General features: G+C 42.8%; 1 protein-coding gene across 1 annotated transcript in view; it reads left to right on the top strand.

Annotated features, from left to right (window-relative positions):
• The first annotated feature begins 1,955 nt into the window (after positions 1-1,955).
• Positions 1,956-12,293, top strand: part of COL9A1 (collagen type IX alpha 1 chain) — a 100,011-nt gene continuing 89,673 nt past the window's right edge. Inside the window, exons 1-6 of the mRNA XM_039913939.1 lie at positions 1,956-1,963; positions 2,685-2,759; positions 2,863-2,898; positions 5,777-5,850; positions 7,495-7,572; positions 7,726-7,858. Of these exons, the coding sequence (XP_039769873.1) occupies positions 1,956-1,963; positions 2,685-2,759; positions 2,863-2,898; positions 5,777-5,850; positions 7,495-7,572; positions 7,726-7,858 (404 nt within the window). The remainder of the gene's footprint in view (positions 1,964-2,684; positions 2,760-2,862; positions 2,899-5,776; positions 5,851-7,494; positions 7,573-7,725; positions 7,859-12,293) is intronic.

The raw sequence follows: 12,293 nt of genomic DNA, 5'->3' as shown, positions 1-12,293 counted from the left end.
GTTCTCCTCTTACCTCTCTGGCTGGTCATTCTCGGTCTCCTTCGCTGGAGCCTCCTCCCCCTTCCATCCTTTAACTGTTGGAGTTCCTCAAGGGTCAGTTCTCGGCCCTCTTCTGTTCTCCATTTACACTCACTCCCTCGGTGAACTCATTCGCTCTCACGGCTTTGACTACCATCTCTACGCAGATGACATGCAGATCTACATCTCCGCCCCTGTCCTCTCCCCCTCCCTTCAGGCTCGCATCTCCTCCTGCCTCCAGGACGTCTCCACCTGGATGTCGGCCCGCCACCTAAAACTCAACATGAGCAAGACTGAGCTCTTCATCTTCCCTCCCAAACCCGGTCCTCTCCCAGACTTCTCTATCACCGTGGATGGCACGACCATCCTTCCCGTCTCTCGGGCCCGCAATCTCGGTGTCATCCTTGACTCGTCTCTCTCATTCACCCCACACATCCTATCCGTTACCAAGACCTGCCGGTTTCACCTCTACAATATCGCCAAGATCCGCCCTTTCCTCTCCACCCAAACGGCTACCTTACTGTTACGGGCTCTCGTTATATCCCGGCTAGACTACTGTGTCAGCCTTCTCTCTGACCTCCCTCCTCTCTCGCCCCGCTCCAGTCTATTCTTCACTCCGCTGCCCGACTCATCTTCCTGCAGAAACGATCTGGGCATGTCACTCCCCTTCTTAAACAACTCCAGTGGTTGCCTATCGACCTCCGCTCCAAACAAAAACTCCTCACTCTAGCCTTCAAGGCTCTCCATCACCTTGCCCCTTCCTACCTCTCCTCCCTTCTCTCTTTCTACCACCCACCCCGCACGCTCCGCTCCTCTGCCGCCCACCTCCTCACCGTCCCTCGCTCTCGCCTATCCCGCCGTCGACCCCTGGGTCACGTCCTCCCGCGGTCCTGGAACGCCCTCCCTCCTCACCTCCGCCAAACTGATTCTCTTTCCCTCTTCAAAACCCTACTTAAAAATCACCTCCTCCAAGAGGCGTTCCCAGATTGAGCTCTTCTCCCTCTACTCCCTCTGCCATCCCCCCTTTACCTCTCCGCAGCTTAACCCTCTTTTTCCCCTTTTCCCTCTGCTCCTCCACCTCTCCCTTCCCATCCCCACAGCACTGTACTCGTCCGCTCAACTGTATATATTTTCGTTACCCTATTTATTTTGTTAATGAATTGTACATTGCCTTGATTCTATTTAGTTGCCATTGTTTTTACGAGATGTTCTTCCCCTTGACGCTGTTTAGTGCCATTGTTCTTGTCTGTCCGTGTCCCCCGATTAGACTGTAAGCCCGTCAAACGGCAGGGACTGTCTCTATCTGTTGCCGACTTGTTCATTCCAAGTGCTTAGTACAGTGCTCTGCACATAGTAAGCGCTCAATAAATACTATTGAATGAATGAATGAATTAGCTCTTCTGTAAAATGAGGATTGAGACTGTGAGTCCCATGTGGGACAGGGACTGCATCCAACCTGATTTGCTTGTATCTACCCCAGCGTTTAGTACAGTGCCTGGCATGCAGTAATGTTTAACAAATACCACAATAATAATAACCATTATTACTGTTATCAGCCCTGCTCTTCTTCACAGGGTTCCCAGACTACAGTCATGAGAATCACATTTTGTTATATTTTTTGTTAATTCAATTTGCTTTCTTAATGTACACCATTGGGAAATGTACTCTTTTTTCTCATAATGTGAGAAAACAATTTCAAAGCTTTAAATTACAGCACAACTACTGCTGTGAGTGCTACAGATTAATAAAAAAAAATGATTTGCAGTCAGTGTGAATATCTGTATCTCAATGAATCAGAGCCTGAATAAGTTGGAAGAACAGTTTAAGTACATGAATTCAAAGGAGTTTAGAAGAATGTAGTTTCCCTTAATAGGCTTATAATTTGGTATTCTGTCATCTGAAATATTTGAGGGGCTCTTCTCTGGGTCTTTGCCATGATGGCTTGGTTCTGGAAAACTCTTCCCAATAAATTATTAAGTTCTTTTCTGTGTGCAAAGCATTAATGATGACAATAATAATTGTGGTATTAAGTGATTACTATGTGCCAGACACTGTTCTAAGCACTGGGGTAGATTCAAACTGGTTGACACAGTCCCTGTCCCATGTGGGTCTCATAGTCTGAATCTCCAGATAGAGATTCAGATAGATAACTGAGGCATAGAGAAGTGAAGTGATTTGCCCAAGGCCACACAGAAGACAAGCCCCATGTCCTTCTGACTCTCAGGCCCATGGTCTATCCACTAGGCCAAGTTGCTTCTCATTGTACTAAGCACTTGGGAGAGTACAATACAATGGTTGGTAGACACGATAGGTGTCTGACTACCTTAAGACCTTGATTGTGTGTGGGTCAAATCTATGGTCCAAACCTTGTACAGAACTGAACACTGGCCATTTCCAAAGGCTTTCAGAAAAGAGGTAAACAGTCCCACAATCTGGAATAAAGAAGTGAGTCATCTTTCATGACTTAAAAAAATTAAAAGTCCAGCTGAATAGGTGGATTGCACCTTATTACAGTACCAGGATTTTACTATGTTTATGTGTTCATATTTTTAATAATATTATTTCTTTAAAACCAGGCCAAGGCTCAGTCCTGAATCACTAGAAGAAACATTGGGCAGCTTTTCAGGTGCTAAAGGTTCATTATTATCTCTTTGTCTCCCTGTCAGCATCTGTAGTTTGATCCAGACTTTTGTAAGACCCATACCAGGGGTGTGGGTGGCATTTGAAGAGGAAGTTTCAAGGTTGTATGAATAGCATCCTTTCTGGATAGACTCTTGGATGCAGAACAAAGTCAGAACTCAAGAAGAGGCATCTGTTAACAGGGCTACTGCTGAGAGGTTAAAGAGTGGATGAGACCAGGGAACATCAACAAGAAAGCAGGTAAGGAATGGTTTCCTAGAAGACCAAGTTAAGGATTTTTTAAAGCAGTGCAGCTTCTGAATGAAAGCCTGAATTAAATAGGTAGTAGTAATTGTATTTATTAAGCTCATACTGTGAGTAAAGCACCGTTCTAGGCACTGGGAAAAAGTATACTGGTGAGAGTTAGAAGTAGTCCCTGAACCTCAAGAAGCTCATATCTATCTCTTCTCTTATCTTGGATGGTCCTGGAGACATAAGTTATGGAACTGTTGTTGGGTGGTGGTTGGAGCAGGTTAAGTAATAATAATGGTACTTGTTAAGCTTTTACTATGTGTTAAGCACTGGGGTCTCGTCTTGTGCTGTCATCTGCAGCCATGGGGACACCTCTCCCAGAATGTCCCACCTCCATTTGCAATCATTCTGGTAGCATATCCATGGAGTTTTCTTGGGAAAAATATGGAAGTGGTTTGCTTCTGCTCAGTAAACTTGTGTCTCCACCCTCGATTCTCTCCCATGCCCCTGCTGCCAAGCACAGAGGAGTTTTGACTTTCAGCAGATTGCCTTTCACTTGCTCGCAACTGCCCAAGCTAGGAAAAGACTAGGTATGCCTCCACTTGACTCTCCCTCTCACAGCTGAGACTGATAGAGTACTGGAAACCCTCCAGGTGCGATCCTGAGAGGGGAAAGCATTGGGGAAGATACAAGTTAATCAGGTTGGACACAGTCTCTTTTCCACATGGGGTTTACAGTCTAAGTCAGAGTAAATAGGGTTTAATGTCCATTTAACAGATGAGGTAATGGAGGTACAGATAAGTATCCAGGGTCACAGAGCAGACAAGTGACAGATCAAGGATTAGAACCCAGTTCCTCTGATGCCCAGGCCTGTGCCTTCCACGAGTCCATGCTGCTTCTCTAAAGAACGCCCCTGAACCCCAGCTGATTTATCCTAGTTCAGGTCCTAAAAATCTCTTGTGTGGTTGCTATTTTTTCCATTAACAAAGAAGCAAATGCCCTCCTGATGTATCCCTACAGAAAAGAAAACCTCAACCTTGCCCATAATGCCTCTTTCCCCCTCCTAATAAGAGAACTTCCTATAGAAGCTAGGTTTGATGAGTAAACATTATTATATTATTGAATGAGGAGCTTGCCTAATAAAAATTTCTGAATTCCCTTACTTTGTGGTAGGAGTCAAAATACGTTGTGTGACATTGGGCATTTTTGAGAGGATCTTAATCTTGAGGTTTGCCCTGGTGAATCTAGCTGTGTCTTCACCTACATCTGAGAGTTAGTTTGATTCCAACCCAACTGAGAGAGAGATAGATGGCCACAATATTTTCCAGTTGAGTGAACCCAGACTAGGCTGAATGTTCTATTGACTGGAGAAGTCCTGGGAGGCTAGACTGTACTGAAGGTTTGAGTCATTTAGATTCTTATATAACTTGGAATCCAGCCTGGAATGGAGATTACCCATCATTAAACAGGAGCTCTTGATCTCTGTCTAGAAATCATTCTGGACAAGTAAAATTTGACTCATCTATAAGGTAAGGGAAGAACATGATGACATTTGCTCTGTGGGATGAGTTTTTGGTCACAAAACCGTGACTGTTTTCTGAACTACAGTGTCCTTCCTAACACCCCATTTTATTGTAAACCCTTCAATTGTAGTACTTAAGTGCTTACTTCATGTCAAGCACTGTACTAATCACTGGGGTAGATACAAGATAATCAGGCTAAGCAGTCCCTGTCCCTCATGGGGCATGCTGTGTAAGTAGGAGGGAGAACAGGTATCTAATCTCCATTTTACAAATGAGTCACAGGTATGTTAAGTAAATTACCCAAGGTCACAGAGCAGCCAAGTGGTGAAGGGCAATTAGAATCCAGGTCCTCTGCCGCTCCAGGTTCAGGAACAGGAAACTTATCTTTCTCTACCTTTGTAAGGGAATTCCCTGAGTGCTTAGGTCAGTGTTCTGTATATAGTAGCTACTCACTTAAAAGGCTTGATGATGAACCTATCCCTAAAGGAAAAAAAAATCAAATTATCTGTAAATCAGAAAACACTGGGTTTTATCAATGGCCTGAGAGCCAGCAAGTTGACAAGAGCCAGAAACTTGAACATTTTGACCACATTTCCAGGCACGTATGTCTTAAAGCCAGAACTTCTCTTCCTCCTTTCAGTCCTCTTCCTACAGCAGTTTTCCAAGTTCTCTCTGGTGGGCTTCTCAGGCTCAGCATTCATAGCTATTTGCCTTTTGAAGTTTTTTTTTTTTCCAGCAGTTTTTCCTCTGCTCAGACCTTCTTTTATATTCCAGGGATTTCTTGAGGCCCGCCCCCACATATGACCGGGCTTCACAGAGCCCTCCACTCCCCACCCCCTTCCCTTGCTCAGGATTAAAGTGTCCTGACCGCTCCTGCCTCCTCCCCCCTTTGCTTGCAGCCCTGGTTAGGGCAGAAGGGGCTGGAGCTTGCACCCAGGACTCACTAGTCCTGTGGGCCAGAACTTCCAGGCACCAGAAGAAGGGAGAATTAGCTGCTGAAAGCCAGCACTGGGAAAATGTGGAGCAGCTGGTAAGAATGTCTCTCTGAGGGATCTTCTTGTTGCCTCAACAGCAGTGGGGAAATGTGGATTAGAGACAAGAGTGAAGATTTGGGCTCTCGCTTCTCCACTGGTGGCTGGGGGATTGGAGTGGGGAGTGGTGGTAATGAAGGGAAGCAACTCTTTAAACCCAGAAATTGAACCAATAGAGAGCTCTCAAAGTCTAAATGGAGGGGCAAAATGGGACACAGACCATGTGCCTATTCTGGTAAAATGTCTCTGCTTTATCCCTCAGCAGCATACATCTTCCAGTCACCATGTGATTCAAGGCTGAGAGTTTTCCTCCCTCTCACATTCTTATTTCAGGCAAATTCCAGCTTTCTTCTGTATGTGCTGTTTACTGGGACCATGGGCATCTGCCACCATCCAGCGACGTCCACGTAAGGGCTCCTGCTTTCAGAATCCTAGTTGCATTGTTTGAATTTGACCATTATTTATATTAATATCTGTCTCCACTAGATTCTAAGCTCATTGTGGGCAGGGAATGTGTCAGTTTATTGTTATATAGTACTCTCCCAAGCACTTAGTACAGTGTTTTGCACACAGTAAGTACTCAGTAAATACAATTGAATGAATGAATGAGGGGAAGGGGATGGGAGTGAGACAGTGCTTTTAAGGAGGGGGAAGATAGTTGTATTCTTCATGCTTTGGGGTTGGGATCCTGAAGCAAATGTATCAAGGGGTATTGAGGGCTTGGTTTTCTTCTTGTCACTTGGAGCTACTAGAGACCTGTTTGCACGGAGCATAGTGGCCTGACTGACAGAGCAGAGGGAAAGGGAGAAGAAAGCAGGCTCACCCATGTTGTCCTTTGGTTGTGGGAACTTCATAAAGAAGATCTCTGAAGCATTTTCTCTCTTTTGTTTCTACTAGAATTATCCATTTTATACAGTTTATGAAAATTAAAATCACATTGATATCTTAAAATATCTCATTTCTGATTATTTTTCTTCTTTTCTCCTATTGCTCATTTGTCTTAAACATCTCCCTATTCCTAAACCCTCTCAGAGCAAGTTTTAATTAGAAACTAATTCTTGGTTTTAAAAGTATTGTATGGTCTGTGAATGATAAAAACTTTCCATCTTTAGGTGACCTAACTCCTTGTCCATAAAGTCCAAAAGACTTTGGAGCTGTGAAGCTGCTAGACAGGGAACAGCTTAAAAATGTCCCCTTTGGGGTACAGGGTTTCCATGAATTCAGCGGGTAAGAAATGAACCACAGGGAGGATTCAGAGTCCAAGAAGGTACAAGGCACCTTCTGTGAGCAGGGCATGCTGGGCTGATGTCCCTCACCTTCTGCCTCCAAGAGCTACGTTCAGGGTAAACACTAGTGTACATATTTGACTTTCCTTCTAGCCACTTTCAAGTAGGGGTTGGGTTCTTCTCCCTCCGTCTACCCCAACCCCACTCTCTCTGGCCTTAGGAGATTCTCATAGAGACAGCCCTTGGTAAACTGGCATATTTATTCTGTCTCTCTGAAAGATTTGAATAATGATCCCTTCTCATTTTTAGTAGGCAGAGTTGGCAAATCTCCAGGAGTTGGGACCGCTAATTACTACCTCTGTTTGGCACTGGAATGGAAGGGAGGACCCAAGGAAGAAGAGACTACCAACGACTCATCCCACAACAGCCAATTGAGCTGGTTGGGGTTTTCATTCCTTTAAAGAAGTCGTTGATTTAGTAATAAGTTTTGTTGGTTTTTTTTGGCCCCAAACCACCTGAAAATTTCTTGATACTATGCCTTTCAGTATGTTAACCCAGCTGCACTTCAAAAAGGAAGACATTCCTAGGAAACCCTGAAGGTTTAATAACCTAAACCTTGCTTTAGGTTATGTAATAAATCTACTTTCCTATATCCTCCCCAGGTCCCTGCCTTGCTTTCTCATGCCAAGAAGAAAAGTAAATAAGAAATATGACCTGAGACAGTTATTGCAGATCATTGATTAGCTCTTGATCCCATTTCATGGGTCCCCCGGGGGAAGTGACTTTCAGAGGAATGAACTTGAGTGATAGCTGTCTCTCCTGCAGGATTTCCTGTCACTCTGAATTCTGACTCCAGGAATGACCTATGTCCACCTGTCAGAATTGGACAGGATGACCTACCAGGTGAGTAGAAACCCTGCTAGTGAGTGCCCAATTTTTAGATTTTCCTTTCTCTCCAATTTGAGGTTTGAAACACTGTGGGGGGTGCAGGAGGTGGGGGGGCAGGGGAAGGAAACTAACTAATCTCACTGGGGATTTCGTTTTTTTTACCTGTAGGATTTGACCTGATCTCTCAGTTCCAGGTAGATAAAGCTGCATCCAGAGGAGCGATCCGCAGGATGGTGGGCTCAACTGCATTACAGGTGGCTTACAAATTGGGAAATAATGTAGACTTCAGGATCCCAACCAGGTAACAAATGTATTGTGCTCAATTTGCCCCCAACCCCACCATTTTTTGTGCTAAAAGAACTATTTGTCTTTCAGTCCATCATCTATTAGGGTAGGTGATGAAAGTCTAGAATTTCTCCATGCTCAATTCTTGACACATGGTTGTGTAAATTGATCTATTCATAAGCCCTTAATAAATACTCTAAAAAAGGTATACAGATATTATATATATTATATATAATGCTATATAAATAAATTGTACATTCAGCTTCTCTATCTTACATCCCCTACCCATAGCTGTGGTAATATTTACATTTATCCACAACTAGGTCTACAATCTGCTTGAATGCCTATATTTATGGATAGTTCTCTTTTGATTTTCGTATACAGTGTGTCTTTCTCTCATTTTCTCGCTCTCTCTCCAAGAAAAACCACTGAAACTCTTACAGCCTCGATGCAGGAAGTGGGCTTATTTCTCTGTACTATTTTCCTACAATTTGTCTGGTTTTGACTGAAAGGATCTACTGTATAGCTCCCTGAGCAGTGTGCTATAGGCCTGAATGATTCAACTGGTGCCATCAAGTGGTGAAATGGTTAGAGGGGGTGCTGTTCAAGCACGTTGGTGCTGAAAAATAATACCACATACGACGCTCTTCAAAAAGTATCACAATGGCAACAATATCGATGATGGTAATGGAAAGCATAATGAAAACGATTGTCCATTTAAGATTTATCTTACCTATTCCCATGCTTTCATGCTCAAGTTATTTTAGCAGTTATGTTCTTGTGTTTGGGCAAGGTTTCCGTTCTTGTTTGTTGTTGCCGTTATAAAATGAATTTCAGATTTTTTAGTCTACTGAAGCCTAAACCTTACATATTAAGTTTCTAATGAGCTTAATTTTTTATTTGGCAATGATGACAAGATAATATTGCGCTACAGCATGAGTTACATGCAAAGGACTTGGTAAGAAGACTGTGGAAGTTTAATAAATGTTAATAATAATGATTTTCAGACAGAGGATTTGAAACTTCTGGAGCCAGTGTGTTGGTTAGAGGACCAGATTTTGGAAAAGGCAAATTCTAGGGGGGAAGTATCCAATTTGGAAAAATTAGAATCCCTTAGATGTAATGATTAACACATTTGTTATGCTTTGGTTACCTTCAGCAGACTATTAGAAGTATAAAATGTGTTCTATTAGGTAAGAGAAAGCATATAAACTTGATTTCATCTTATCAATCAATCAAGCGCTTACTATGTACAGAGCACTATAGTAAGTAAGCAAGCATTCTGTAGGGTAAACTATAACAGAGTTGGTAGAAACAATCCAAGCCCATAGTAAGTTTAGAGTGTAGAGGGAGAGACAGACATCAATATAAACAAATAAATTATAGGTATGGACATAAAGGTTGAAGGTGGGGTGAATAGGGTTCAGATCCAAGTGCATAGATGCAAAAGAGAGAGGGGGATAGGGAAAAGAGAGCTTAACTGGGGAAGTCCTTATCCTTGGTTAGGATCTTATATCCTGGCTCACAAAATGTACAGAAATGTTTTTCTGCTTGGTGATAAGATATTTGGTCTGAACATTTACTGCCCCTTGATCTATAAATTGGAGAACAACCAACTTGCTTTCACCCAGTACTAATTGTTCTTTTTTTCCCCACTCCTTCAAGAAGTCAAGTTCTCTCCTTAAGTCACCACCATTAGCATTAATATTATTAGTATTAAGTGTTTACAATGTGCAAAGCACTGAACTAAATTCTAAAGTGCTTAGGGGAAGCTCATTAAGTTATCTCCCTGGTCAATCAAGAGCTCACAATCTAAAATGGGAGGGAAGATGGGAAGCAGCATGCTTAGTGGAAAGAGCTTGGGCTTTGGAGTTAGAGGTCATGGGCTCGACTCCCAGCTCTGCCACTTGTCAGCTGTGTGACTGTGGGCAAGTCACTTAACTTCTCTGTGCCTCAGTTACCTCATCTGTAAAATGGATATTAACTGTGAGCCTCACGTGGGACAACCTGACTACCCTGTATCTACCCCAGCGCTTAGAACAGTGCTCTGCACATAGTAAGCGCTTAACAAATACCAACAGAAGAAGGAGGAAGACTAAATCTCAGCAGTTTACAAGGGCAACAGTAGTTAGAAGCAGTATTACCTAGTGGATTGAGCACAAGCAAGTCAGAAAGACCTGGGTTCTAATCCTAGTTTTGCTATTTGTCTTCTGTGTGACCTTGTGCAAGTCACTTAAGTACCTCATCTGTAGAATGGGGAATAATACTGTGAGCCCCATTTGGTACATGGATTGGGCCCAAATTGACTAGCTCGTATCTATCCCAACTGTTAGTACAGTACCTGGGTCATTATAAGTGTTTAATGAATACCATAAAGAACAAAAACCAGTAAGATATATAAGCATTATACTAAACCAGAAGAACCTTTGTTTCTTGGTGACAAAGTCCTTGGTGAGAAATCAACATAGTCTTCCAATATTCAGTAAGTTGTGGGAAGGTAGACTTCTGCTTATCCTCTGATCTTGTGAAGGACAGGGCTCCCCTCCCTTCCACCCTCTCTCCTTCGTTTCCTCCCTCCCTCCCCCACAACCGAAGAATTGGGTGGGAGAATGAGAGTGGTCTCTGATCTCAACTAATGCTGAGCAGAGAGTGCTAGTTTGATAGAAGAATACTTTCTGTCTTATCGTGGACTGGTGGTTTCTTCAAGTTGTAGGGTTCTGTGTTGGCTTTTTAATAGATGCCTGTTACTCTTCATTCTATGCTGGACACACCTCTGTTGACAGCATAATGTTAACTGCAACCATAACCCTGCTTTGAAGTGAGGCTTTTAGGGGTTCTCTCTGTCATTTTTAGGGTGGTGCGGTAGGGGACCAAATTTATTTATGATCCCGTCTAATGTCCCACATTACCACATTTCCATCAGCTGTAAGTTTCCAACAGCCCAATCCTTTCTTTCCAGTTGTTTCTTTTGTTTCTAATGTATAGGACACCTTTCCCCCGCACCATGTTCCAGCTCACAGTCTAGGTCTAATTCTGTAGGCAAGATTTGTGAGGATGGAGAGATTTTATAAGAGGGGTTAAGATATGAGGAAATATAAGGGATAGGAAGGAAAAATACACAATGATGAAAAAATAGGGGGAAGCAGAAAATAAATGGGGAAATACAAGGGGGAAAAAGAACATTCATTCAATCATATTCAATCATATTTATTGAGCGCTTACTATGTGCAGAGCACTGTACTAAGCCCTTGGAATGTACAATTCGGCAGCAGATAGAGACAATCCCTGCCCAACAACAGGCTCAGGTCTAAACGGGGGAGTCAGACAATGAACAAAGAAAAAGTGAAAGCAGGAGAAAGGGAAAGGTAAAAGGAAAAAAAAAAAGCTAAGTTTTTTCCCCTGAATGGGCCTTACCAAGATTCCTACATAAGCCTTACTCTCCTATCGTCAGCCCCTCCACACACACAGAGAAAACCCTCAGCCTTTGCCCGCCGAAGCTCCTATCCCTGGAGCCAAAGGGAGAGGATTCTGACAATATGGGGAGGAGATGGTTCTGTTACCTTCAGACATTTAATAGCCACTCCACCACCAACCACAAAACACTAATTAATGTATCTTTAAACTAAATATTATAAATTACCTATTAATTCACATTAGTATCTGTCTTTCCTTCAAGACTAAGTTTTTTATGCAGGAACATGTTTGTTAAGTTGTAGTACTGTATTCTCCCAAGTGCTTAGTACTGTGCTCTGCACATAGTAAGCACTCAATAAATGCCATTGATTGATACCAAGAAACTCAATACTACATTTTTGCTCCAGATAGGACCACGGGGATAACAGAAGAAGCCCTATTGTCTTGTCTTATGCTTTCGATTCATTTTTGATCCATAGTGACATCTTGGACATATCTCTTCCAGAATGCCCCACTCTCCATCTGCAATTGTCCTGGTATTCTAGTAAATACCAGGTACCTGGTATGCTGGTAAAACTCTATCCGTAGAGTTTTCATGGTAAAAATATGGAAGTGGTTTACCATTACCTCCTTCCACGCAGTAAACATGAGTCTCTGCCCTTGACTCTTTCCCATGCCGCTGATGCCCACCATGGGTAAGTTTTGACTTGTAGCGAATTGGCTTCCACTCGCTAGCCACTGACCAAACTAGGAATGAAATAGAAAGACCTCTCCTTGACTCTGCCTCCCATAGCCGAGAACTGGTAGAGTACTTAAAACTCTCCAGGTATGACCCTGAGAGGGATAGAAGCTCTTTAGGATGAGCAAAATGGACGTCTCAGTCCAATATTTGGGGGTGAAGGTCTTATAAATATGTATTTCAAAAAGATTGACTCTCTAGCCTAAGGCAATCATTGACAAATGTTGTTTCTGAATAAGACATTTCTGATACCTTTGAATTAGTGAAGATAATTATACATTTCCAGAAAATTGTACTT

Source organism: Ornithorhynchus anatinus, chromosome 1 (assembly GCF_004115215.2).
Source record: "Ornithorhynchus anatinus isolate Pmale09 chromosome 1, mOrnAna1.pri.v4, whole genome shotgun sequence".
Classification (NCBI taxonomy): Eukaryota; Metazoa; Chordata; class Mammalia; order Monotremata; family Ornithorhynchidae; genus Ornithorhynchus; species Ornithorhynchus anatinus.
This window is presented reverse-complemented; position numbering and strand designations above follow the sequence as displayed.